Source organism: Nyctereutes procyonoides, unplaced genomic scaffold (assembly GCF_905146905.1).
Source record: "Nyctereutes procyonoides isolate TBG_1078 unplaced genomic scaffold, NYPRO_anot_genome, whole genome shotgun sequence".
In the NCBI taxonomy this organism is placed as follows: domain Eukaryota; kingdom Metazoa; phylum Chordata; class Mammalia; order Carnivora; family Canidae; genus Nyctereutes; species Nyctereutes procyonoides.
The window spans coordinates 4,140,402-4,167,998 of record NW_026575028.1 but is presented as its reverse complement, the minus strand read 5'-3'; the positions used below and the strand labels follow the sequence as shown (position 1 = coordinate 4,167,998).

Sequence of the window (27,597 nt, the reverse complement as noted above, 5' to 3'; positions counted from 1 at the left end):
AACCAGAGAAGTTCATTTTTATAACATATTTTATTGAATACAATAGATCCAAAATATTATCAACATAAAATAATGTAAACCATGGAAAAATAATTGAGGTATTTCACATTGTTTCTTGTATTGTGTTCAATACATCTGGTGTATATTTTACATGTACAGCAAAGCTCTCTTTAGACTAGCCACACCTCAAGTGCTCGATAACCACATACATGTAGCTGGTGACTGCTGTCTTGGCCAGCACAAATCTAGACTTACTAATGATTGTCTGACACCAGATGGCAAATATAAGATGTGGCCTGGTTTTCTCTAAAGGCAGAAAGTTCTCTGGAAGACCCAGACCCTTGAGGGTGAAAACCAAGAAAACCTTATGCTTGGAGCCCCTCTCAGCCTCCCTTGTTGCTAGAAATACAAAGACCCATCACCCTCTGACTGTTCTAGAACTCACAGGCAGTGTTCTGTGTATTCTTTCAGTGGAGGGAATCCCAACTCACATCTGTGGGACTCAGGGTTTGGCGGCTTGTTAACCCAGGTGGGAAAAGCCAGGAGAAAGGGTTCCATCTTGGGTAGATGAGATAGCTTGATTCTCTCCATGGCAGGAGACAATGTTCTTTATCCCAGCCAGTGTTCCTGGTGTGAGTGACTGGTCACCGGAGAAGCCAGGCTGGACAGCGGGGAGGGAGAGGGGCAGATCTACCCTGTCCTGGGTGTGTGTAGGGACAAGCACTGTCCCAGCCCAGCCTATCTTACCTGCAAGCATCCCGAGTTCTCTGTCTGTGACCCTCTTCCTCCAGCAATGAGCACAGCCTCTCCCTCACCTTCTCATCTCTGCCCGACATCGTCTACCCACACCCCAACGCCCATGGCTCTGTCTCCTCTCATCCTGCTCTATTTGTCTTCAGCACTTACCACTACTTGACAAGATAAATGTGGCTGTTTATTGTCTGCCTTCTTCATTAGAATGTGAACTCCATGAGAGCGGGGTCTGCATCTGGTCCACCACTGTGTGCCCAGAGCCTACCTCAGTGTCTGACATATAGTAGGTACCCAATAGTTTTTGACTGAACAAAAGGAAAACTTGCTATAATTCAGAGAACTGATGCAGCGAGAGAGCCAAATCCCAAGCTTCCATTTTTTTTCTCACAAAATTCCTGATTTGGGGTCCATTTGCTTCAACATCTATGTGAACCACAAGGTGAAATAAATGAGAGAAATTAGAGACATTTCCCAAGTGGCTTGGAAAGGAAAATCTCCTAGGTTGCTTCTATTCCTAACAATAGAAGACTGGTTTAATCTTCCTCAGTAGTGCTCCTGAAAGTTTTCTCCACCTGTGTCTCATCATTAGCGTTCAATGTAGTTATTCCTTGTTAATGAATTGGTTTGTTGAGTTCTATAAATTTCAGGTTAAAAAATGACTTGGTGGAGGGGGTACCTGGCTGGCGTATCAGAACAGCATGCGACTCGCAGTCTTGAGTTCAGCCCCACACTGGGTGCAGAGGTTACTAAAAATAAATAAACCTAAAAAAAAAAAAAAGACCAGGGGAGGGAAGTGAGGTAAGTTATTGGCAAAGACACAGACCACCCAGCTGAGGATACAAACTGGCCTCAGAACATTACCTGGCACTTCTCCATCTTTTTTTTTTTTTTTTTTTTTTTAGAGTTAGACAAGCCTATTTTTTTTAAGTCAAAGTATAGTTAACATATCATATTAGTTCCAAGTGTACTACATGGTGATTCGATGATTATATACATTATGCAGTGCTCATCATGGTAAGTGTAGTCACCATCAATCACTCTATGAAGCTATTACAATATTAATGATTATATTCCCTAGGCTGTAATTTTCACCCTCATGACTTTTTATTTTAAAGTTAGAAGTTGGGATCCCTGGATGGCTCAGCAGTTTAGTGCCTGCCTTCAGCCCAGGGCGTGATCCTGGAGTCCCGGGATCGAGTCCCATATCGGGCTCCCTGCATGGAGCCTGCTTCTCCCTCTGCCTGTGTCTCTGCCTCTCTCTGTGTCTCTCATGAATAAATAAAATCTTAAAAAAAAATAAAGCTAGAAGTTTGTACCTCTTAATTCCCTCTGTTTTGCCTATATCCCCACCCTCCCCTCTGGCAACCATCAATTTATTCTGTCCTTAAGGGTCTGTTTCTACTTTTTGTTTATTCATTTGTTTTGTTTTTTTAGATTCTGCATATAAATGAAATCACGTGACATTTGCCTTTCTCTCTCTGACTTATTTCACTGAGCATAATACCTAGGTCCATCCTTGTTGCTGAAAATGGCAAGATTTCATTCTTGTTTTTTTTTTTTTAAGTTTTATTTATTTATGATAGTCACACAGAGAGAGAGAGAGGCAGAGACACAGGCAGAGGGAGAAGCAGGCTCCATGCACCGGGAGCCCGACGTGGGATTCGATCCCGGGTCTCCAGGATCACGCCCCGGGCCAAAGGCAGGCGCTACACCGCTGCGCCACCCAGGGATCCCTCATTCTTGTTTTTGGCTGAGTAGTATTCCACTGTGTGTGTGTTTGTGTACGTTACATCTTCTTTATTCATTTATGGATGGACACTTGGGTTGCTTCCATATCTTGGCTATTGTAAATTATGCTGCAATATACATAAGGGTGTATATATCTTTTGGGATTAGAGTTTTCATTTTCTGTGGGTAATTACCCAGAAGCAAGATTTTATACCACATCTTCTTTATCCATATATATATTGATGCACATTTAGGTTACTTCTGTATCTTGACTATTATAAATAATACTGCAATAAACATAGAGGTGCATATATATTTTTGAAGTAGTGTTTTCATTTTCATTTTTTAAAAGATTTATTCGTGGAGGCACAGAGAGACAGAGACACAGGCAGAGGGAGAAAGGAGCCTGATGTGGGGCTCCATCCTGGGCCCTGGGATCATGACCCAAACTAAAGGCAGATCCTCAAAACACTGAGCAACCCAGGCACCCCAGTGTTTCCGTTTTCTTTGGATAAATACCTAAGAGTAGAATTCCTGGATTATATGATGACTCTATTTTTAGTTTTTTGAGGAACCTCCATACTGTTTTTCAGTGGCTGCACCAGTTTGCATTCCTACCAACAATGCAAGAGGGATCCCCTTTCTCTACATCCTTGCCAGCACCTGTTGTTTTTCGTCTTTTTGATAATGACTATTCTGACTGGTGTGAGATGATATCTCATTGTGATTTTGATTTCCCTGATGATGAATGATATTGAGCATCTTTTCATGTGTCTATTGATCATGAATGCCTTGTATGTCTTCTTTGGAAAAAATATCTATTCAGGTTCTCTACCCAAATTGGATTATTTGGGAGGGATTTTTGGTATTGAGTTGTATGAGTTCTTTATATATTCTGAATATTAGTCCCTTACCAGATACATCACTTGAAAATAATCTTCTCCCACTCAATAAGCTGCCTTTTTGTTTTACTGCTGGTTTCCTTCACTGTGCAGAAGCGTTTCATTTTGGTGTAGTCACAATTGTTTATTTTTGCTTTTGTTGCCACTGCCTTTAGAGTCAGATCCACAAAAGTGTTGCTAAGGCTGATGTCCATGAGTTTACTGCCTGTTTTCTTTTAGTATTTTTATGCTTTCAGGTCTTACATTAATGTGTTTAATCCATTTTATTTTTGTGTATGGTGAAAGAAATGGTCCGGTTTCATTCTTTTGAAAGTATGGTCCAGTTTCATTCTTTTGTATGTTCCTGTCCAGTTTTCCCAACACCATTTTTTGAAGAGATATTTTCCCCATTATATATTCTTGTTTCTTTTTTCATAGATTGACTGTATAAGCATGGGTTTCTTTCTGGGCTCTCTCTATTCTGTTCCATTGATTTATGTGTCTGTTTTTGTGCCAGTGCCATGCTGTTTTGGGTTACAATAGCTTGTAATATAACTTGAAATCTGGAAGATGATTCCTCCAGCTGTTTTTCTTTTTCAAGTTTGCTTTGGCTATTCCAGGTCTTCTGTGGTTCCATACAAATTTTAGATGTTCTAGTTCTGTGAAAAATACTAATATTTTGATATGGATTGCATTAGGTGAGTACATTGCATTGGGTCCATCATCTTATCAAAGGAAGTTGGTTAGCTCTGAGAAAGAAGAACTCAGAGTTTTGTATTACCAGAACATTCCCATTCTCCCTGCAATTTGGGGGAAAAACAAATTTACAAAGGAAGAAAATAAAGATCACAAAAAGGCAAAAGAGAGTTTCCTTACCCCTGAGTCCCACTCCAAGATGGTAAGATAGACAGTGAATAGAAAGCATTGGTTTGGGTCACAGAACACAAGGACCAACGACTTTTTTTTTGCACAGCTACATTTCAGAGAATGGCATTTCCTGAGTACCAGTGCTTCCCAGTGCCAAGCAACAAAGGCCTTGTCAGAGCAACTGAAAATGAGGTGATGCTGGCCCCAACCTCACCCCACCCAAACTGCAAATTCTGAAGTCTCTATTCTACACCACAGGTATGTTTATTCTTCCCTGGGGTTCAGTCTGCAGACTGAACCTCACCTAAGAGTTTGGACACATCCCTTCCATGTTGTCAGCCTGGCCCGAGGCAACTTTGCTAAGTGCTCTGGAATCATCTCATTCTTGTTCATTGATAGTATTACTTTCAAAAAAATGAATTAATCAAGGCCTCTTGAAGATGTTGAAGAATTTTCAAACCTAAGGAGTGAATTGCCAAAAATAAAGTTGGAAGAGATACCTTTCAATACTGGGCCCATCCAGCATTGTAGTATGTAGGCCACTCGCTGATCTATCAGTGTATACAGTTGGTCCTAGTGAAGCAAACAGGAACCAATACAACATGTCAGTGGATCCTCCTTGACCTCTATCCCAGGCAAATGTGTGGTAATAATGGATGTCAAGGCATGGGAGGGAGCTGGAATAATTCCACTGAAACTGAGTGTAAATGAAACCAGGAAGTGAGTAGGTCAGAACCTGATCAATAAAATCACACTACAGTTTGGTTTTCATTCTGTGCTTATCATCTTCATCAGTCTTCTTTGGCTTAGTGGACACTGAACAGGACTTTGGAGATAGAATACAAGGGTCCAATTCCAGGCTCTGCCATACAGTAACTGAATGTTAGGTGAGATTTCGAAGTATATTAGCTTACTGGGACTTGCCATAACAATACCACTAACTGGATGGCTTACACAACAGAAATGTATTGCCTTACAGTTCTGGAGGCTGGAAGTCCTCCAAGATCAAGGTACCAGAGAAGTTGGTTCTTTCTGAGGGTGCTGAGAAAGGATCTGGCCCAGGCCCTCCTTCTCCTAGCTTCTAGTGGATACTGACAACCTTTGGTGTTCCTTGGCTTAGTGATGCATCATCCAGCACCCCTGTTTATGTAGTGCTCTCTTCCTGTGTGCATCTCCATGAACAAATTTTCACTTTTAGTAAAGACACAGTCATCTTGGATTAGGGCCACTCCTAATGACCTCATGTTAACTTGATTATCTCTTTAAAGACCCTACCTCCAAATAAGGAAGGTTACATTCTGAGGTGCTGGGAGTTGGGACTTTAACATACAAACTTGCAGGGGGGACACAGTTTAACCCATTGCACAGGGCCACTTCTCTCATCTGTAAACAGGGATCACAATGCAATTCTTCCTCAAAAAATTGTCATGGCTGTGAAAATACCTCAAACAGGCCACAAACAGACATCTTGTCTGTCTGAATATGTGCATGTGCCTTGGTGATGTGGGAATCAGACTGTGTCCCTAGGGAGCAGGCCTTAACTGGGGCCATCCTGTAAGTCTCCTGTGTGAGCAGGTACTTGACTTGATGCATTTTGATGATGGTGAAGATAAAGGGCTGGAAAGAAAAATCTGATGACAGTTGAGCCAGGGCTGTAAAAGGTTTGATTCCAAGTGCTGATGAGAAAGTGGAGGGCAAGGAACTTCCAAACACTGTTGACTGGAGGACACATTGGTATGAATAGTCTGGAGGGTGGGTTGGCATTATGCTAAAGGGGGAGAAGCTGTGTATCTGATGCCCCAGCCATTCCACACCTAGGAATGTACTCTAGATAAATGTTTACACGTGTGCCCAGGAGTTATGTCTAAAAATATTCATAGCACCATTGTTTGTAATTGAAAAATAATCTAAGGGGTGCCTGGCTGGCTCAGTCAGTAGAGCCTGCAACTCTTGATCTCAGGGTCATGAGTTCAAGCCCCAGGTTAGGCATGGAGCCTACTTAAAACAAAAACAAATGAGAAATAACCTAAGTTTCCTAAACATGATGTATTCATAGAGGAATGACATATGGCGGTTAAAGAGAACTGAAAGAGTAATGAATATCTCATGGATAAATCTAATAAAATATTGAGCAATAAATGGGTCAGGCAAAACTAAATGACATGTTGCTTAGGTCACATATATACTCATATGCATGGAGAGTAAAAGAAGTATGGGAATGGTGAAAGTCCAGATTGAGGAAGGGATTTTATCTGGGGAGAAGGAGAAGTGCAGGGGGCACTTCAACTATATTTATAATAGTTTGGTTATTTTTTTGACCGAGGTTGCCAATAAAAGGTATTGGTTATTCCTTGTAACTTTCTGAGTGTTTGAATTTAATGCTTTTTAAAGAGCCAGGACTCCATAAACCTTACATAAAGAAGAAGGAGAAGCTGGGGCCCTGCTTGTGGGGAGATTCAGAGTTGCTCTTGCTCCCCCCTCTCCCTGGAACCCAGAACCCAGAGTAAATTAGCTAGACACTCTTGACAACTGCCACACTGAAAGGTTGAGACCCAGAATGGTCCAGCCTCTCCTGTTGATGGAAGGAGAGGAGTGAAGGACATTCTGAGGCTGCCCCTCTCTGCTCAACCTGGTTATCAGCCTGCACCCCAACCCTGAACTGCAGAGAACCCCAGCAGAGGGAACAGTGGGGCAGCCCAGAGGAGACGGAAGGGCAGACGCACAGGGATGCACGTGCCTGCATCCCACGCACGCACTGAGCACACAGGCTGACTCCCCCACACACCCACACTCACTGCCTTTCAAACAAGCTGGCATGGCACCCTGGCAGTTTACAATACTGTTACACCCCTCTCGTTTGCAGACACACACCCACACCCACACACCCCACACACACACACTCCTTCCACCAACCACTCCAACCAGGACCCTAGACTTGCATGCTCTGCAGAGCCTGCCACCTGCAGGCCCTGCCAACCCCCCCTCTCTCGGGTAGTGCTGGGTTTTTCCAGCCGGAGCCTCACTCTGTCTACTGCAATCCTGGAAATTGGTGTCTGACGCGGCTGCTCCTGCACGTTATTTATTGATTTCCTCTGCCCCTGTGGAGACCCTCCTGTCCGGAGAGCTGCCACCTGCCCAGGGAGCCGAGGCAGGCAGGAAGCGGCAGGGCCACGGGAGGCAGAGGGGATGGAGAGAAGCACCGTTCGGCAGCCCCCACCCTGCTCATCAAGCTCGTCAAGCCCTGCAGGGGCCGTGAGCACCAGGCAGGAGGCCAGAGAGGAGGGAGACTCCAGTAGGAGGGGACGGGAGGCAGCGCCTCGGGACCGAGCCCCCCTGAGCCAGCAGCGCCGGCTCAGACAGGCCACCCAGTTCCTGCACAAGGACTCTGCCGACCTGCTCCCCCTGGACAGCCTCAAGAGGCTCGGCACCTCCAAGGACTTGGTGAGGCAGCCCTCTCCCCACCCTTCCTCTCCATCTCCTTGAATCCCGGGGAGGGGAGGGAGGAGGGAGGGCTGGAGGGGACAGTCCCCAAGCCTTTGGATCCCCTTTCCCTGGCTGAGGATGGGGCATAGGTAGTTTGAGGGGCTCTCCTCTGACCATTCTCACTCTTTGCTGGGAATGTTCCCATGGCTCGGTGGCTCTGAGAGACCCTGTTCTCATTGCTCTGCTTCTCCCAAATAGTCCCAGGTTTATCTTGGGGTGATAAGGAGCTGTGCTCTTTAGGAAAAGAGGCTTACAAGGACACAGGAATCTTCTGGAGCGGTGGCTTACTGCTGGGAGGGCCCGGAGGCCTGACCAGTTTAGGGCTGTGGTTTCTGTCCTAACCCTCAACAACAGATTCCCTCCTACCAGCTCTGACCATTCATTTCCCTTTTCCCTCCAGAATGGTAGCATTAAGGGCCCCTGTCCTTTCCAGAGCCCTGGGGTTTTGTATGGTTCTTGCCTGGGCCACCAGCCTCCTGAGCACCCCCTTGCTCCCTCCTTGTTGGGGGCACTGGCCTTCCAGGCTCCCTTCTTCCACCTCCGTGAAGCAGAGGGAAATCGGGCAGGAGGAGGGAAACAACAAAGAGGAGGTGAGTGGGTCAGGGGACAGCTGCATATACTCATCTTCCTTGGAAAGACTGGTAAAGAGCATGGATAGGCTCTGGGGCCAGGCTGCTTGGGTTCAGGTCCTGGCTCTGCCACCTACTATCTTGGGCAAGTTGCTTTACATCTCTGAGCTTGTTTCTTCCTCTGCTAAATGAGGACAAAATTAGTAGTATCTCCTTCACGGGGTTACTGTGGGAGTGGCATGAACTAATACCTCTAAGCAGCTTAGAAAAGCGTGTGTTAGATAGAAAGCACTAAGGTCCATTTAGCTCAAGAGAGAAAATAAGCACCGCAGAATATGGAGTCCTCTCTGGTGTCTGGCTCCTAGAAGAGAGGAAGGCTTTCAGAGAAGGGCCTGGAAGCACTCAGCACCCTCACCCAATTCCTCATTAGAAGGTCTGAGAGGAGGGCGCTCCCACAACCTGAGAGGCACAAGGTCAAGTCCGGGGGCCCAAAGGCCCGAGTTAGTGGGGAGGCTGATGCAGGCCCTTGCTCCCTTTCCTGACCTAGGCCCGCCAAATTGTTCCTGGGCGAATGTTCCCCCTCCAGGAACCCAGCAGATTCCCAGCAGCTCCCAAAGAGAAAAAGTGACCAGCCTGAGATCTCAGTTCAGGGAACTTCAGGGCTGCTCCCTCCCTGCACACACAGCAGGCACTGCAGAGAGCTAGGGACAAACGGGGCAACAGGGGAGCTGGTCCTTGGGCTATCGGTGGCTAGGACCTCAAAGTCACTATGGTTTGGATACCACCTTACATCTCTCTAGCCCTGGAGTAGAGGCTCTATTAACACCGCCATTCCAGAATGGCAGGTCCAGCCTTCTGATGAGAAGTCCTGAGCTTTTCACCTCACCTGTCTGCCCCAGGACCTCCCAGATAGATCTCAGTTACTTTGTGTGGCTTTGGGAGTGAAGACACGACAGATTGGGAGGACCCCACCGTCTCCCTCCCCAGAAGAACTCTGCAGTAAACTGCACAGCACTGGGGGCCTGAAGCCTGTAATCATCGTGGGAAAGGTGGGAGGAGAGCTGGGAACCGCAAGGCCCCTCTTTCCGGCTAGTCCCAGAGTTCACTGCCCTTTTTTCCCACAGCTGGGTCTCCTGCTCGCAGCCTTGTTGGCAGGAGCAGCTGGCCTCAAGGGCCTCATTAAACCAAGGGTAGAAAAACAACCCCAGGTTCCCAAGCAGAGAGGGCAGGTGGAGAAGATGGACAGATAAAGTCATTCTTCAATAAGTATTTATCAAGTGCCTACTACATGCTGAGCTAAGCCTTGGGATATAAAGACCTGACCCTCATAGGGTCTCCAGGTTAATGGGGGGAGGGGGCAAAATCCACAAATCACATCTGTGAGAAGCATGACAAAGGGAGAGAAGGGGTGCTGGCCCAGCCTGGTGTGTGGAATGAAGAGTACAAAGAAGTCAGAGAGGGCTTCCTGGGGGAGATAAACCCCGCATTAGTTACAGGATACATATGGGACTTCATACTTAGATAAAAATCTCTCTCCCAAATAAAGAGTAGTTCCTGAACAAACTATGTTGAACCAGTCATCTAGTCTGGCCTAGAAAAGAATGAGAAAGAGGAGTCTCAGCAAAGGGGTTGAGCAGAAGCCAAGGTGTGGAGGCGAAGAGCACCCTGGTACTAGAGGTGTAAGCAGGGTCACTAGGGCAGACCTGCCAAGTGGGGGACGAGGCTGAAGGCCCAGCAGTGGCCAGGTCACCTGGGCTATGCATCACCTTAAAAAGTTTAGGCTTGGGACACTTGGGTGGCTCAGCGGTTGAGCATCTGCCTTTAGCTCAGCTTGTGATCCCAGGGTCCTGGGACGGAGTCCCACAACGGGCTCCCCACAGGGAGCCTGCTTCTCCCTCTGCCTGTGTCTCTGCCTCTCTGTCTCTGATGGATAAATTCTTAAAAAGTTTGGGCTTTATCAGGTAAATGACAGGAGGTGAGTGTGCTTTGAGAGGTTTTAAACAGGAGTAAGAAGAGTTAGTTTGGTTTCACTTTAGTGTTTCTCAGACTTGCACACGAATCAGCGCATCTTGTTAGAACGAAGCCTCTAAATAAGATGAGATTCTGCACTTCTAACCAGCTTCCAAGTGACTGGAAGCTGATTACAGCTAACCAGCTGTAGGACTGCACCTTGGGGAGCAAGGGTTTAGATGACCCCTGGTTTCGAGCAGGTGTACCTGAGGCAGGTTCTTGCGAACTTAGGGAGGCGGTCCGTGCCCCAGGCTAGCTGGAGTGAGGCTCGAATACAGGCAGGAATACAAAGCAAGGATGGACTAGATAAATACAGGAGGCAAAGCTGACAGAACTTCGGAAGTGAAGTGACCAGACCCAGTGAAAGTCTCAGGTGGGGGAGGGCTCAAGCATCCTAGTTTTGAAGAGGACTTTTGCTTTTGATGTTACCGATTTCTTCTCATCACATCATCCACCCTGGCATCTGCGGCTCATTGAAGGATGAGGTCAGACAGGGAAAGGGAGAAAAAGTCAAAAATAATGTGTTCTAGGCTGGAGTTAAAAGCTCCCCAAGCATCATATTAGCTCTTGAGAGGTCCCATTGGCTGATAGGTCAGTCCAATCTAGTGGACTGTTTTCCTCGTCCCATTTGTTCATTGCCGAGCAACCCCTTGGGTCCCAGCAAACTGGAGTGCTGGATACTGGGTTCACTCCACTATAATGCTCTGACTGCTGGGGTCCTCGGGTAACCTCCTTTCTTACTGCTGTGAGATGCAGGGCCGGGGTTGGGGTTGGGGAGAACATCATGGTGATAACAATGGTAAAAGGACCGAGTGGCCCGGATACTTGGGTTTAGACCTGCCTGCCTTCTTGGTTTTGTGCGGGAGCCAGCAGCCGCACAGCGTGATCCAAAGACGCCTAGTGGAGGGAAACCAGAGTCGGCTGCAGGGCGAGTCTCCTCTGGCGCAGGCCCAGATTCATGGCCAGGAGGACAGGAGGAAGACCAGCAAGACAGAGATTCCAGCTCTTCTGGTCAACTGCAAGGTGAGAGGCCCCCCAGGGCAATGACTTTCATAGACAATCCTGCCTGGGACTGGCTCACTTCAGCCACCCTCCTTTCTCCCCTGGGTGATGCCAGAAGAAGGGAGAGAGGGAGGGAAGGGAGCAAAGGCACCTCTCCCCCCAGCCTGGACCAAAAAATGAGATCCTGTACATTCTTTACTCTCTGTCTCGACCCATCTTCCCTCCATGCTGAGCCACCTGTCACCGCCATTCCTTCTTCCCTTTATCAAATATAACCTTCAAGTGAGAATGTGTGAGCACTCTTCAGTGCACTATGTCTGTGATCGTTGTGTGCCCGTATGGCATCCTGCAACCCCACCCCCCAGATAAAGCTCGTGTGTTCCAAGGGGACAGTCTCGTCACCTCCGGGGCCACTGAGCCAACTGAGCAGTATCGGACCCTCCCTGACAAATGCCCACTGCTTTGGTGCGATGTTTCTCCTTCCTGCTCTCCAATCATTCTATGGCCACGTTCCGCAACCAAATGGTACCTCCTCCTTGCAGCCTTTTCTGATTTCCCCGAGGAAACAAACAGCCTCTCCTCCCTCTCAATGTCTAGGGCACTTTACTCCCAATCCTTTAGTAGACCTCAACACTTTCCAGCATGCAGTGGTTACGTGCCCCTTCCTTCAGACCCAAGCACAGCATTCACCCCTGTGCCTTCTAGCCACATGCATCTCACACATAGTAGGTACTCAATGAATGTCTGGAATAAGAAAACTGCATGCATTTGGGATATCCAAGCACAACCCAAAATGTCCGTACACATCCAGAAGGAAGTGAACCAGTCTTCATTCCTGTGCTGAACCTGTCCCTTATCCACATATGAAGTGCCTGGCAAGGCGGCCTGGTCTTCCCACCCTTCTATCCCTCACCCAGACCGCTCTAAATAAACTCAACCCTCAACTTCCCAATAATTTCTCTCCATAAACAGATCTCCATTTCTGGTCAAATCATTCCCAAGTGTATGGACTCACCATGGGGCAGCTCTACTTCTTTTTTTGATTCCTCTAAGAGCTGGTTTTGCCTCAATTGGATGAGTGCCATAGAAATCACTTTGAAAGACTCGGTTCTTTCCCTTCACTCGTTTCTGAGAGGGAATCATCAAAGGGCTGGGAAAGGTGAAGGATCCAAGCCCAATCTGTTCTCCCCGGGGGGCTCACTGACTCCCCACGACCCTCTTTCTCAGTGCCGAGACCAGGAGCTTCAGGTGGCTGTGGACACAGGCACCCAGCACAATCAGATCTCTGCTGGATGCCTCAACCGCCTGGGGTAAGAGTGTGGCCCAAAACAATGGATTGGGGGAAGATATTCAGAAAATATTCTGAAATGAGATAGTAGTGGTATTCACAGAACGCTGAATATACTAAAAACCACTGCATTTGTAAAAGAGTGACTTTTGTGGTTTATCATCAAGGAAGCTGTAGTTTGGGAAAAAAAAAAAAAAGACTTGATGGGGACTCTGATAGTGAAGATAAAGATTTAGACCCCACGTAGGGCCCAGGGATTGGAAGAGTACCCAAGTGTGGTAAGGGAGGGGTGTCAGCTGACTCGGGCAGGGACCAGGGGCTGTGGTTGCCATAACCCTTGCTTCCGAATCATAGCTTAGGGAAGAAGGTCCTCAAAGCCCCAGGTGGGGGCCTGGCCCCCGGGCCTCCCCTCCAGGTGGAGCAACTGGAGCTACAGCTGGGCCAGGAGACGGTGGCCTGCTCGGCTCAGGTGGTGGGTGAGTCCTCCCTTCCTTCCCAGCTTTCCTCTTCCTCTCCCACCTTCCTCTCTTGGCTGGGGTGAAGGCTGGCACCACTGGAGGTGTCTCTGGTCTCTGGGCCCAGATCCCCAGACTTGGAGGGTGGGAAGGGAAGATAAGGAGCGAGTGTGGACAGGAGGGCCCTGCGACCCCTAGGTGCCCCTCCAGCCTCTTCTGTCTTCACATGATCCTACAGATGTTGAGAGTCCTGAGCTCTGTCTTGGACTGCAGACTCTGCTTTCCCTCAAGGTAAGGAGGATGCTGGCGCTTGGGCCACGCTTGGGGCCTGGCCTGAAGGGCCGGAGAAAAGAAGTGAGGTGCAGGTGTGCAAGTGGGGTCAGCGTGTCATGAGAAAGCCTTGGAGGTGTGTGATAGCACCTTTGCTTCCTCAGAGGTTCCTTATTTGCCCACAAGTGAAAAATAAGCAGGTCCCATTGCCCCACCCCCACCCCCACCCCCAGGGCTCTGGGTGAACAGAACAGGGGGAAGAGCAAGGAGTAGGGGGAGGCTGTGGGAAGTGGGGATGCCCTGAGAGGCGCACATTTCCCCTTCTCCCCCTGCCCCCTCAACAGTGCTGTATTGACTTGGAGCGTGGAGTGCTGCGGCTGAGAGCCCCCTTACCAGAGCTGCCCTTCCTGCCTCTGTACCAAGAGCCTGGCCAGTGATTGCTGAACCAGACAGTCCCCAGGGGAAGGACTCTGCCTTGGGGAGGAGCCATATGGGGGAATGGGGCATGAGAGCCAGGTAGCTGGGGACTACCGCGTCTGTCCCTTCTGTCGCCACCCTAACCCTGCCATCCCATTTCCTTCGGCCAGCTACATTCCTCTCTGTTCTCAGTGACTGCTTCAGGAGTCCTCCAGGAGTCTTCCAGAGAGAGGGCCTATGGTCTCAGGGGCCTGGCTTCCTTGGTCCCGTTCCCTTCCACATCAGGACTGTGGCAAAGGGATATTAAGTGGCATGTTAGGGACTGGCCTGAGTCGAAGTATCGTCCTTCACCTGTGCCCTCCATCCCGCCACCCACCCCTTGGTGGCCTTCACGCCCAGACCTGTTGCCTCACCTTCTGGGGCTTGTTATCTTTCACAATGAGCCTACCACAAGTCACCCCCCTCGGCCCTGTCCCTGCTGACGGCCACTTTTCTGATTCTGTACACATCTGTTCACAGTTGAGTAGGGGAAGAAAGAGGCAAAAGAATGTTCCAACATAACGGGAAGGTGAGTTGGTAGAAGAATGAAGGCTCACAGGGCTGGGAGCTTCCTTAGTTACTTTTTCTGGGGCTGCAAACGTCTGAATCTGGTTATTATTTGATTACACCATGCAAAACCTTGGATGGAACTCTGACAATTCTCTAGGCATCGCTCCTCCTCCACTTGCTTTTTAACACATTGGGACCCTGAATCTCAGAGGGTGGGGGTGTGGAGGAGTGTTGTCAGGAAATGCCCCAAGGTGGAAGGATGGCAGAGTAGTCAGTACTCAGACTTACCCTAATCAGTATTCTTTCTTATTTCTAGAGCCACTCACCTCATTAGACCCTCTTCCTTCCCCTCATCTCTGGCCTCTTGAGCTTGAGCTTGTCTAATTTTGGAATCAGTGACTTTCTATCACTTGCCAGGCTGTGAGCCAAGGCAAAAAAATAAGGAGACTTTTGGTCTTCATTGTGAAGAGAAAAATCTAACCCTAGAAGAGCCAGCTCCCTGAGGGTCCTTCTGGCTGGTTTCAGGCTCTCGAGCCATGGATGAGGGGTAGAGGAAGACAGTGGTACCACTAACCTCAGTTAGGAAGCTAGAGCCCTTGGAGTGGAAACAAAGTCTTGAGCCTTGGGTAGATTAGAGAAGAAGCAGGATACAACCCTGCTGCCCTGTGATCTCTGGTCTTGCCTTTCCCTGCTGAGCTCCCTGCCTTCTGAAGAAGAGGAGCAAACTCACTACCACATGTGTAATAATGATACCCTCATCCCTCCTGCCTTGCCCCATAGCCTCTGCTTTCTCTTCTGCCTCTTGCTGCTCCTGTAACTGCAGACCCCAGACCCAGGGGCGGGTCTTCAGCTCAGCTGCTTCTCCATTTGAATAAACACCTTTTTTCTCTATGCCAATAGCCTTCTCTGGTCTTCCTCCACACTGAGCAGAGTCTGAACAAATAACTCTGCCCTGATTCCCTTACACAAAGGTAATGTGAATGTGGACCTTTCCCCAGGTTGATCCATTGGGCTGGGTCTACAGAACTGAGAGCAATGGCTTTCAAATTCCTCTGAACACAACCCACAGCAGGAAATACATTTTGCATTGTACTTAGCATACGTAGACACGTGACCATGCACGATTATAACAAAATAATACTTCCCTATCCTGTGAGCAATATACTCTGATAGTTTTCATTCTATTTTATTCTATCCTATTTCATTTATCCAAAAAATGCTGACCTCAACCCACCAAAGGATGGCAACCCGTAATGTAAAAAAAATACTTAGAGTGCACAGAATCGAGAGCAGAAGGGATCAAACTGGCCCAAGACAAAATTCTGATTGTGGTCTGGATCATAAACCTGCATCAGATTTTAAATGTCTATTGTCTCAGAGACAATGTGTTCTGAGGGGAAATGGGAGCGAGGCTTACGAAGATGCATGATACTTAAAGAACATGGCAAAAGGAGAAAGTGCTAGCCCAGTTTCTTTGATAAGTAGAAGAAAATCATCTCAGGGGTGCTGGGAACAGTTAAGACCAGAGTGTAAAATGCCCTGAAAGATTCTCCTCAAAAGCAAAAACAAAAACAAAAAACAAAAAACAAAACAAACAAACAAAAAAAAAAAAAAACAAAACAAAAAAAAGCAAAAACAGCGTGCCATTCCTGTAACAGCCACTAATGCCAATGACTTGGAGCTGTGCCATGGAAGATGGAGCTGTGAATGGCAGAGAACCCTTAACTCATTACTCCACTGGCCCCAAACCCTGCTTTCTTTACAAGTGTTGGAGCCATGCAAAAGATGTGTGCTCCCTCCTCACAAACAAGTCTGTTTTCCGTACAAGGGGTGTGGGGAGTTCTGGGGAGGGGGCAGTCCCAGACGATGTGGGATGAAGCTGGGGTCCTATGATCCTGTTGATGTGATGGGTCAGGTACAGGAGGAAAGAGCAGAGGGCTAATTTGCCTCTTCTTTCCCCAAGAAGACCATGAAGGCTACAATTCACAGCCACCCTAGGGTTGCTGCCAACCTTCCATGCTCCTCTGTGATGTTTGCTTCCTATTCTGCTAGCACCATGGATACCTTGGGGGCTGGGGTAGTTCAGGAGGCTCCTTCTTCAGCTAAGATGGCAAGTCTGGCTAGGTGGGATCATGGATGCTTGCAGGAGCACACTGTGGTGGCTGGTCCGGATGATAGAGGGTTTGGTGAAGCAGGTTGCGGATAGCTGGGCTGTCATCAGGATCTGAGGGCAAGAAAGGGGTGCATTAGAGGCTGGGGGAGGGGGGCTGTCTCCTGGGCACCTGGCATGGGGCTTCTCCAGCTGGAAGCTCTCCTGGGACTCACCCACGCCCAGCTCCTGGAGGAGGCTCTGGAACTCTGGCTCAGCCTCCAGCAGCTTCAACAAATTGGTCGACTCCATCCGCTCAAGTTGCACCTCCCAGTACACATAGATCTTCTGGTTGAACGTGACGTACACGAGGCAGGGGCTGTTGCGGCCCTCTTTGCAGGCATAGAGGCCTGGGGGTGTGGGGGTGAGACAGAGGTCAGAGAATTCCAGTCCCAGTGGGGAAGGGCAGGGTAGAAGATGCCGGCCTCGGGCTCAGCAGTTTCCACCCTTGCAGATGCCAAGCAGAAAACTAAAGCCCATCTTTCTATTCATTCCGTGTTGGGAACCCAATAAAATAGGCAAAATACCTGGCCCATTTCAGATATGGAAATACGCCAGGCAGAACAAAACCCAAACAGTGGTATTTGTTGATTTTCCCATCCTAGTGATAGTCCCGGATGAATGAAGGGTAGTCTTGATAGTCCAAGGGGTGGATTTACCCAGAGCACTGTGCAGTTCTCACCATCTCAGCGACCAAAGATATCTCCGTGCCCCCTGAAAGAGCCAGGGAACTGCTCTCCAAGTCCCTGATTTGGAACTAACATGAATGTTCTGGGAGAATGTTCCTCCCAGAGTTCTGACATGCTCAGGCGGGAAAGAAATGTCCAGGGGCTTCACACATCCCAGATGGGCAGATGATAAAAACTCGGCCCATTCTTGAAGATACTCAGAGACTGGCCCGTCACTCTCTTATCCCTTATTTAAAACCACACAGATGGCACTTTAGTAGACACCATGACCCTCCAACACCAGTGCTGAAGAGCTCATTTGTTTATGAAGACTTATGTTAGGGCACACGGAGAGGGTAGAAATGAGAGGCGGGCATGGGCCAGGATCCCACCTGCACAGAAGGCCCGGATGTTCTCGTCCACCTGGAAGCGGACAACGGTGCGGTTGTGATCAATGATATAGGTCTGTCCATCCCAGGCACAGGCAACCACCTCCTCATGCCCATTGCCCTGAAAAAGGCCAGAAACAAGGATGCAGGGGTGGCCAGGAGCTGTTTTACAAAGAGGCCTAGTCATGGGGCTGGATGAAAGATAACAAAGCAGTGCATCCAGCCCTGAATGACAAACAGCTAGCTTGGAGTGAACACGAGCCCCCGTTACTGACTCAACTTCCTCTGTGTACCAGTCACCGAACAGCTGGTGAGGTCGGCAATGGTGGTCTCTGTCTGATGTGGAGGACACTTCAGCTTACAGAAGCTAGTCACTCTCTCACGGTCACTCAGCAGACTAGGGAGGCAGCACAGAATCAGGACTCAAACCCAGGCCTGCTCAACCAACTTTAAAACCTCGTGCCTCTTCTCCTAAACCATCACACACACACCATGGCGGGCAAAGTCTGACCCTATCTGCAGATCCGGGGGATGCAGCTTTAGTAAATAGAGGCTCAAAGACAGACGAGGTAACAAAAAAAAAAAAAAAAAAAGAACATGCCTCTGGAGTTGAGGCTAATAACTCACTTCTGGACCTTAATAACTTGTTTCTCTTTGGAGCCATTACTGATGTCAAAGCGTGCTGGAAAGTACTGCCGAGAGATCCCATGGCAGCATGGGGGACACTGCTGAACACTTAGAAACAGACTCACTTGAGATGCAGTTAGAGTCTGTCTGAAGAGGCTGACATAAAGGCAGAGAGGGAACCGGGAAGGGAGAGCATCCTCACTTAAATCTCATCTCTCCAAGTCAAGGAGGTAAGAATGTTCCTCTTACCGTGACATCCAGTTTCTCTAGGGCGAAAAGCTGGTGATCCACCTGCACGGACCACAACAGCTTGTCTGCTTCCTCCATAAGCTTCAGAGTCCCTGCAGGGGCATGGGTGGGGGTACAGGCAGGCTGGGTGGGTGGGACAGGACCCCGGGGCGGACCTCACGGGCATCCAGTCCCCCAGCCTAACAGGAACTCACCATCCAGGGTGCAGAGGGCAAAAAGGCCAGAGCCACCCTTCTCAGAGCTGTGGCCTGTGGGGGGGTGGGGGTGGGGCAACAGGACAGAAAGAAGAAAATGTGAAGGAAGGGCAGGGCGAGGTCAGAGCCCATAGGGTGAGGGGCAGTCCCAGGTGGGGAGAAAGGGAAGGGCCTGCATCTCCTCCCTTCCAGGGCTGATGCTTGCCCCCTCGGCTCCCTCTTGCACCCCAGCCGACCTTCACTTCTTCGGATGTTGCCAATGAGGTGGGTGGAGACGTTCTTGTTGTGGATGCGGCCGGAAGTCTGGTGCAGCATGATGTCTCGGGCAGCTGGGGTCTCCCTGTCAGTAGGTGGGGTGGGAGATACCGAGTGGGGATCACCTGAGCCCAGTTCTCCAGGACCTTTGTGCTCCCCCCGTATCCTGATCCCTGTACAAGCTTCCGGGATGAGAGTCAGCCTGGAAACCTATTGCTGACCCTGTCTGGCCCATGCGGCAAAGCAGAAAAGCGGGAAAGAGCTGCCAAGTTAGAATCTTGGCATCTCCTCCAGGTGCTACAGAGTTAAAGCTCAGGATGCCCTGGGTCCTCCAAATAATCTTCCCTAGTGGGGCACAGGCACTGTGTCAGGACCCAGCTGAAGCAGCTCTGCCAACTATAGACCTGTCCCCTGCCACGTGAACCCGGAAGCCCACCTGGATTCCATGCACCCCATGCCACCCACAGGCCTGCACCCTTACCTACTGCCCTCTGAGACCTCCTCAGGGGTGGGGGGCAGCTCCATGTCCTTGTTCCAGGTACACAGCAGGATGGCATAAGCACAGCCTGGCTGAGATACCATCAGTTCCGGAACACCCAGGGGTCCTGGAGTCACCGAAAGACTGTCCACCTACACCAGGGAACAGGGGCTTACAGGGGGCTAGGGGCAGAAGGAAGCGGGACCCTGCAGGGAATTGGGGAGAAAAGTGGCGCAGGGGCCCTGGGAATAGGCTTCGAGGGCAGCAGTGGGAGGAAGAATGTGTGTTCACAGGGCTCTTGCCAGGTGTCATCCTCTCCACACAGTCCACCTGCTCTCCTGTGTATGTCGAATGGGTTCCGCACCCTGACACAGGGCATATTAACAGACCCCACAGGCACACAGCCCCCACACTGCTCACTCCTGACTCTTACCCAGTGCTCCTTCCTCTTGGCCTATTGTTAGTAATTAGTAACTAAGACCCTGATTTGAAACTCTTTTCTTTGCATTTCTCTTAACAAGGAGACTTTCCCTTCCTCCCACCCTAAACCCTGGCTCATAACTGTTCTCCCTTGAGCCCCCTCCCCCAGGAGGGCTTCCTCCCTGCTCCCTGGAGTCCTCAAGCCCCACCCTCAGCCTCTCACCTGACCCTCCAGTGTCCATTTCTTGAGTGACACCAGTTGCCCCGTCGGATGTTCAGTGCCCTCGCCCAGATCTTCCCAGCGGAAAGCTCGGACCACACGGTCTGTGTAACCTACCACCAGCTCGCAACACCCATCTCCATCTGCAGATCCAGAAAGTAAGAGGAGTTTGGAGCCAAATGTGTAGTCGTGAGCCTGAATCCTTCATATGTCCTCCCTGCTCCTCTGCTAACATCACCCCCACCTGCACATTTAACCAGTATGACTTCAGTGCCAAAGTAAACCCTCAGCACGCTTAGTGTATGCACCTGCTCCCTGCCTTCCTAGCGCTTGGAACACTCCACCTACCATCTGCTCCACAGGTCCTATTACTTCTTCCCTCATGCTGCTTCCCTCAGAGACACAACTGGAGTGTCACATACCTACCGCCACCGGCAAGACAGCTTCAAGCCCTGTATCCATGGGGCTCACTCCCGACACCTTCAATGTTTGATCAAATGTCACCTTCCCAGCAAGGGATTCCTTGACATCTCCACTGAGAATTGGTACCTCTACTTCTATAACCTGATATTCCCCAGCCCCTTCCTGTGGTTTATTTTCTTGGCTCTTACTACCTTCCAAAATACTACTTAATTTTCTTTACAACATTTTACACTGTTTATCTTCTGTCCCTTCCCAGTAAAGGTCCAAGAAGGCAGTGACTTTTGTCCATTTTATTCACTGCTTCCATCCCACTGCCTAGAATGATACTTAGTTTATGAGAGCTCAGTAACTCAACAAAAAATGCGTAATAATTGCACACGTGAACACTAAAAACCTCTTGGAGTCCCTTGAGATCTGCTCTACTACTACCCATTGACTCCTATCCCCCTGGCTGCTTGCAGAGACAGCCATGCCCACCGATGTCGCTGATCAGCATGACCTTGGTGTTGGCAGGAATGTGCTGCTTGAAGACTGGATGTTGTTCCTCTCCCATTATGGTCTCATGGTGTCCGGAAGCATCCATGGCCTTGGCAGGCGTCAGGTCACACAGGTGGAACCAGCCTTCAGCACTCACTGCCACCACCAGGTTCTGGGAGAGACAGAGGCATGGGGGGCGGGGGGGCGGGTGAACTGGGAGGAGAGTCTAGGCATGAGCCTGGTCATTAAAGCACAGTAGTGATGGCTGAAGCCTTTAACTCACCACTGATCTCCACCAGGAGATGGGGCTCAATCTAGGTGAAGCTTTGGAATTCTACCAAAGTCCCAATGTCCCCTAGGGTTCTTACCTTGCCTTTATTACATACATCTCCAACCCCAACGCAAGTCAGCTGCAAAGAGGAGGGGAGACACACTGAGACTGATATTCCCTAATCTCCATGAAGCAAGCAAGGAGAGGGTTCACTAGCTACCATCCTTTGCTGAGAATTTGTGCCATGTGAACCTAATCAAGGTCTTATGCTATAGCTTTGGTTTACCCAGACAGCAATAGGAAGACCAGTAGTTAAGACAGTCTAGGCTGAACAAAAGTTCCACATCTAATACCCAGTCTATCATATTTCTAGACTTATTCCAAGTATTACCACCCCGCCCCCATTTTCTACTATACTTTATAAGATCAGATGATCTTGGTGTTTCTAAGTACTAAGTACTTACCAAGAGAGCCAGTCGACAACGAACGTACCAGCTGGGAACATGCTGCCTGGTGGCTTCCCTCCCTGATTCAAATAAACCCTGAAACAGTGGGGCTGAGGAGCTGGTGAACTGGGACACACTAGTGGGCTCCTGGGTAGCTTAGCCTTGACAGTCTCTGCACAGAACCCCTCTATCCCTCGAGCCCCAGGGAGTTGGACACTGACCATGCCCTGGCAGGAACAGGTGAGCCACGGCCGGCTGTCATCATTCTTATACACGAACAGCTTCCCACTGGTGTCTCCCACCACCAGTTCATTTAACTTCAAACAGGGAGAGAAAGACAGTGTTAGTTAGGATAGGCTCTTATGGAACCGCCTCAACTTTTCTGTATGGGGCCCATCCTGGGGAAGTCACAAGACCTGAACTTGTATCTTCATCAACCTTAGTAAAAATCTTTTGCAAGCAACAAATCCACAGTTCCCAGAGTTTCTTTTATTTTCCTGTAGGTGTGTGTGTGTGTGTGTGTGTGTCAGGGGAGGTTAGCAAAATGGTGCAATACAGAAATCTATGACCCTTCCCAGAAAAGTCTGACAACTGAACAGCTTCATGGCCTGCATGCCTGACTTCAACTCTTCCAATCTGTCCACTGCCAATGGTACATGTTTTGAAAACAACCCAAAATATTTAACTTTTGGAAAACTGAACTTCAGACCACATATTTAATCAAGGGCCAAATGAAAAGACAAGGTCAGTCCTGGAGGCCCTCCTTCCTCCAGCAAGACCTTTTGAGTGTGGTGTGTATGAGGGGTTGGAGGTGCTGGAGGAGGCAGCAGGAAGGGGTTGCTGGCTTCAGCCTCCATGTTCTGGGCCTCTGGCACCCTCAAGTGGTGGCCGTGCCCTCAGGAGGGGGCGCCCTGCAGGGCTTCTTCACTATTTGTATACAGGTGCTCCGTTGTCCCAATTGTTCCACAAAGGCTGGCTGGCTGCCTTTCCAGGGACTAACAGTGATAACAAGGTAGCCCCAAACCCTTTTTGCACAAATAGCTTCCTGATTTCCACTTGGGGGGCAGGGCCAGCCTATCCTCAAAATAGAGTGAATATTAGATTCTCAAGAGATTTAATTCTAAAGGCAACAAAGATACAACAGATCAACAGTAAGGAAAAGTTCTAAAATGCACTGGGATTTATTAATAATGATTTACTTGATCTGAATCTTCAATTTATTTTTTAAAACAGTTATGGGAGTTTCTGGTGGGAATATTTGATCACAAAAGCATAAAACAGGTTGTTTTTTTTTTTTTTTTTTTTTTTTTTTACATTAAACCCTCTTCACCTGATGTTTCTATTATGGCTGCCCCAGAGGACTCTGGCAGACACACAGGAGAGAAGCTGCATGGTACAGAGGCTCAGTGCAGCTACCTGGATTTGAATCCAACTCTCTATGCTAAAATTTTCTCATCTATAAAACAAAGATCATAAGGGTATCTCCCATGTAAGGTTGTTGTGAGAATCGAGCTAACAGCAGCAGGCCTTTAAACCAGTGACTGGCACAGAGCGAGCACTAAGTACCAGGTGGTTTTCAGCCTCTAGTTAAAGGCCTCCAAGGCGAGAGAGCCTAGAATCTTTCATACAATCCATTCTTTCTAATACATTCATTCAGTAAATGCCATCCATAGTCCATAGCAAGCCCTTAATAAAGATTTACTTAATAGACTAATAACAAAAAAGATTTTGGAAGGCATCTGGGTGGCTCAGTCAGTTAAGCGTCTGCCTTTAGCTCAGGTCATGGAGTTGGGCTCCCTGCTCAGCGGAAAGTCTTCTTCTTCCTCTGTGCTGCTCGTCCTTGCGCTTTCTCTCAAGTAAATAAAATCTTTTTTAAAAAAGATTTTTTTAGGAAACAAAGAAAAATAAGAATGAAAGAGAATGTTCAGTCAGCCCTGGAGTTTCCAGGTAAAGCTAGACAATGAGTCAGTCAAAGATAAATGCCGCAGATTCCCTGCTGAAGACGACCTCACCATTTAACAAGGGCACAGACACAGGAATAAAATCGTCAAACGGTGTGGTAAGTGCAGTGAGCAGGTAGATGTGACCCAGCCAGGCAATGACAGGAAGAAAGGCAATGACAGTGATGTAATAGCTGGCCTCCTGGAAGGGGACATTTCCAAAGTAGCCCATCTGCTTTCTGAGAACTATAATGTTTCCAGCAGTTCAGCTTCTCTGTGGCTCATCCTGTCTCTGGCCTCTGGCAGTCACTCACTGACACTAAAGAACACTGCTGGAGAGTACCATCACCAGAACTACTAAAAGAGAGAGGAGGTGAGGTCTCTGATCTGCTACAGTCTTCTAGAGACTCCCCCCTGGTGTAGCCAGGCCTTCTGTGGACAGTCCAAGAGAGTGTGGATTCTATTTCTGGCTTCCCCTCCTCCCAACTGACCAGGAAATAAATTCATTTCAAAGAACTTTAGGCTATTGATTTATTAAAATGAAATAAGCCTTTTTCCTGCGCCAAAGCTCCAAGTGCTGGCCTGGAGAAACGTTAACAGAATTTCTATCTGCCCTTGTGCAAGCTGAATGTACCACATACAATCACTAGGCAACTATCTCGACTACTTGCCCTTCTTTCAGTTACATTTATCAATTACAGGCAAAGCCCTTCAGACTGCTTTAGAGTTACATAATCACATTTGCTCTCCAGAACAGTCCTCATTTATTCAACAAACGTTTGATGAGTGCCTAACTATGTGCCAGGTACTATTCTAAGTGTTGGGAAGACAGCAGTGAAAAAAAACAGATAAAAATTTCCTATCCTTATGAAGCTCACAACTCAGGTTAAGGAAAAAAAAAAAAGTAGACAATACATCTATTATTGCAGAACGGAGTGTATTAGTGCAATCCACCAGAAAAGTTCAATTTCCAAAAAAGCTGATGCTGTAAAGCTGTGAAGGCATGTATTTTTCCCTTTTAAAAAGAAGACAAAAACATAACGCAGAAAATAATGCACACCCAAAGTCACTCTGTTAATTTACTATTTGAAAATGCCTCTCTTGATTTTCTCATAACATTGTAATGCGGGGCATTATGAAGAAACGTGAAAGCCCAGAAAACGATACAAATTTATGAGAATAACTCCTTCCTCCCTCGAAGCAGCAGAGCCAAAACAGTCCTCGTAAAATACGTTCTCCAACACAGGACAAAGGAGGCCGGGGCCGGGTATGTGTTAGTCCTCGTTTTTTCCCAGAGAAGTAAGCACAGAACAGTTAGGGAGGTGAGAATAAGGAGGAGAATAGGGAGATGGGGCAGAGGGTAGGAGAGGATGGCAATAAGGTGCTTTGCATTCCAAGTGTGAAATAAAGAATGAAAACATAGCTGTTAAGGGTCTCACACCAGCAACAGCCCCCACCCCCTTTGGGGCTCCACCCCAAAACTCTGCACATGCTTGAACGAATGCAGCTCCTTACATTCTGCTACTCTCCGGGCTATCACCCCAGCCGACTATGCGCTTCCTGAGGGTCTCGTTCATTTCGGAATTCCCAGAATACAGCACAGCTCCTGGCGCACTATGGGCAACTGAATACATCTTTGCGGAAAAACTGAATCCAACACTAAGGTACCCAGCGGTAGCCGTGTGCCAGGCACAGTCCTGCCCGCTTTACCGGTATTGACTCATTTAAACAACGAGGAAACGAACGGCGGTCGACAGGGGCAACTGTAGATACAAACTGCTTTTGGAATTCAACCAAGCGCTTTCAAGGTGCCAGACCCCTGCGTGTTCGCAGAAACCCGGCGCGACCGGGGTGGGGCCGCAGAGGCGGGGCCGCAGAGGCGGCAGTACAGCCGTGTATTCGGCGCAAGGGGCAGGTGCAAGAGCAGCAAAGGAGCGTCGCGAGCTCGTTCTAAGGCTTCGAGAGGGGACATGATTTGGGAGGGGATGCTCCCCCCCCCACCGGAGCAGGCGTAATACATGCAGTGAACCAGGAAATCTGGCCACCGGTGTGCCAGGCTCCTACTGTGAAAAGTTCACTGACTTAGGCAAAGGATCCGTTATCTATGCCCCTAAAAGAACACCAGACAACCGAACCGGGGCCGTCCGGGCCCGACCCCCGGGCACAGAGGGTGCCCGCACAGCCTCCCCGAGGCCACCGCGCAGGCGCACCGCGCAGGCGCACCGCGCACGCCGCACGCACGCCGCGGGCGGCTTCCCCACGTCCCCGGCCCCGCCCCCTGACGCCGAGCCGCAGAGCCGCGGGGCCGCACAGCGTCTCGAGCAATGCGCATGCACTGACCGTGTCGTTGTCGACGTCTCCGAGGCAGATCGCGTGCGGGAAGAGGCTCCCGCTAAAGTCCAGGGCCACGCGCTGCACGTAGCTAACTGACCTCATCGCACTTGCAAGGGCCGGGGGACCGGGCAGCCCCGCTAAATGTCCCCCGAGCCCCTCCCGAGAGCTGCCCGAGCGGAAGGCCAGCCAAAGCGGAAAGTCACGTCACCGCCCGCGCCTCCAATCGCGGCCTCCGTCGCTTAGTCTTAAAAAGAGGAGGTGGGTCTTCCGAGCGCCGTGGGCGGGGGGCGGGCTCACCGAGCTGCCGCTGTGAGTGGCAGTTCCCTGGGCCAGTCCTTTCCTCCAGATCTCCGCGAGCCGCGGGGAGACCAACCTGACGGGGGCGGGCGATCTGTTCCCCGGCCACCGGCCCCGCAGGGCTTGACCTCCTAACCTTGACCTCTTCCTTGGTTGCCCTAGCGACGGGGAGCCCCAGCCTTCAGACTAAACCAGGAAGTCCTAATAATCGTGAAACTGACAACTATATGGTTTCCAACAGGGTTCTATTAAAAAAAAAAAATGACATAGCCACCCGTTAGGAGTCCCGACAACAATGTGAATTGAACCGGAATTTAAAAAAACAACAGAGCAGAAAATAGCAAATGACTCTCGAGTACTAGATTTTGTGAAACCTCGGCTTCACTTGTATATATTTATATGTGTATACTTTAGATACTGACTTCCGTGAAAAAAGAATCTTAAAATGGTGTGCGTACGCTTTTGGTTTGTGTGGTTTGAAAACCACTTGCCGCGAAGCACATTCGTATACCTTGTTTCAGGTAATTAGCCCAACAACCCCGAGAGGCTGTGTATTATTCCAGTTTTTTGGATGAGAAAAAACAGGTTCAGCAAGATTGAGTAACCAGACAGAAAGTTGTGGGGATGGGACTCAAATCAAGGTTGTTAGGGGGATCCCTGGGTGGCGCAGCGGTTTGGCGCCTGCCTTTGGCCCCGGGCGCGATCCTGGAGACCCGGGATCGAATCCCACGTCGGGCTCCCAGTGCATGGAGCGTGCTTCTCCCTCTGCCTGTGTCTCTGCCTCTCTGCCTCTCTGTGACTATCATAAATAAACTAAAAAATTAAAAAAAAAAAAATCAAGGTTGTTAGATCCAGAACCTCAGCTCCTTTCTACCACTTCTGCTGTAGTTCCCAGAAACGTCCTCAGGCTGGAAGGCAGGGGTTTGGTTTGGGTATGCGCCGTTCTCTGCCCTCCGCGTCCACACAAAGTTCCTGCCTCCCTGCCTCAGTGGTCTTACTCTGTACTGCAGATGGGCTGTCACCGTCATGGTTGGCCTCTTGGAAATTTCTTTATTTGGGGTGCCTGCCTCATCAATCAGGGCATCAGAAGTCTTACTTGTAAAATTCTGCAGGTCCAGACTAATGTGTGCACTGGTCTTTCAGGAGGTGGACATTGTGAAAATAAGTATATCTACCACACCTGGGGAGGTTGGACCAGGGGGCTGGTCCCACTTTCTACTTCTGAACATAGAGGGAGAAGGCACTGGAGGCAGGACTTTTTGCCTGGGGATGGGAGAGGGGGGTGGCACATTTTGTCCCAGACGTCCCAATGGATCTGACAGCTAGATAAGATGAGAACAAGGAACAGCAAACAGAACAGTAAACAGGAGGCTGTCCAGACAAATAGCTGGAGACTGCAGATACACTCGAGTTTCTGTTTTGATGGTATACCGTGGGTTTGGTGGGGTCCATTCAAAGGCTCTGTGTCACAGAGGTGTACCTGGTGCT

General features: G+C 49.1%; 2 protein-coding genes across 4 annotated transcripts; one reads left to right on the top strand and one right to left on the bottom strand.

Moving 5' to 3' along the window:
- Positions 1-11: 11 nt before the first annotated feature.
- On the bottom strand, positions 12-26,282 carry ITFG2 (integrin alpha FG-GAP repeat containing 2). Of its 2 annotated transcripts, XR_008663169.1 has the most exons (13): positions 25,819-26,282; positions 21,760-21,855; positions 21,190-21,231; positions 20,822-20,993; positions 19,925-20,064; positions 19,285-19,433; positions 18,785-18,888; positions 18,549-18,602; positions 18,355-18,446; positions 17,482-17,599; positions 16,598-16,771; positions 16,337-16,496; positions 12-1,515 (listed from the first exon to the last, which is right to left on the bottom strand). XR_008663169.1 is itself a non-coding variant. In XM_055315431.1 (12 exons), the coding sequence occupies exons 1-12, from the start codon at positions 25,912-25,914 to the stop codon at positions 16,393-16,395; spliced, it is 1,341 nt and encodes a 446-aa protein (XP_055171406.1). In that variant the 5' UTR covers positions 25,915-26,282; the 3' UTR covers positions 15,471-16,392. The 2 variants fall into 2 exon arrangements, 1 of the variants encoding a protein (XP_055171406.1); XM_055315431.1 differs by lacking the exon at positions 12-1,515 and having other exon boundaries at positions 15,471-16,496.
- Positions 7,141-15,330, top strand: NRIP2 (nuclear receptor interacting protein 2). Of its 2 annotated transcripts, XM_055315436.1 has the most exons (6): positions 7,141-7,670; positions 11,162-11,314; positions 12,521-12,603; positions 12,936-13,057; positions 13,275-13,327; positions 13,651-15,330. In XM_055315436.1, exons 1-6 carry the CDS (start codon positions 7,416-7,418, stop codon positions 13,741-13,743), a joined length of 759 nt encoding a protein of 252 aa, XP_055171411.1. In that variant the 5' UTR covers positions 7,141-7,415; the 3' UTR covers positions 13,744-15,330. The 2 variants fall into 2 exon arrangements, with proteins under 2 accessions (XP_055171411.1, XP_055171410.1); XM_055315435.1 differs by lacking the exon at positions 13,651-15,330 and having other exon boundaries at positions 13,275-13,620.
- Positions 26,283-27,597: the final 1,315 nt, after the last annotated feature.

What these genes read in the sequence shown, in the direction of transcription:
- NRIP2 (XM_055315435.1), top strand. Translation starts at nt 7,416, where the DNA reads ATGGAGAGAAGCACCGTTCGGCAGCCCCCACCCTGCTCATCAAGCTCG. An exon ending in CTCTTCTGGTCAACTGCAAG is followed by an intron (nt 11,315 to 12,520) that starts GTGAGAGGCCCC and finishes CCTCTTTCTCAG; the next exon opens with TGCCGAGACCAGGAGCTTCA. An exon ending in CTGCTCGGCTCAGGTGGTGG is followed by an intron (nt 13,058 to 13,274) that starts GTGAGTCCTCCC and finishes ATGATCCTACAG; the next exon opens with ATGTTGAGAGTCCTGAGCTC.
- ITFG2 (XM_055315431.1), bottom strand. Translation starts at nt 25,914, where the DNA reads ATGAGGTCAGTTAGCTACGTGCAGCGCGTGGCCCTGGACTTTAGCGGG. An exon ending in CCTGTTCCTGCCAGGGCATG is followed by an intron (nt 21,232 to 21,759) that starts GTCAGTGTCCAA and finishes TCCTCTTTGCAG; the next exon opens with CTGACTTGCGTTGGGGTTGG. An exon ending in CATGCTGATCAGCGACATCG is followed by an intron (nt 20,065 to 20,821) that starts GTGGGCATGGCT and finishes CTGGATCTGCAG; the next exon opens with ATGGAGATGGGTGTTGCGAG.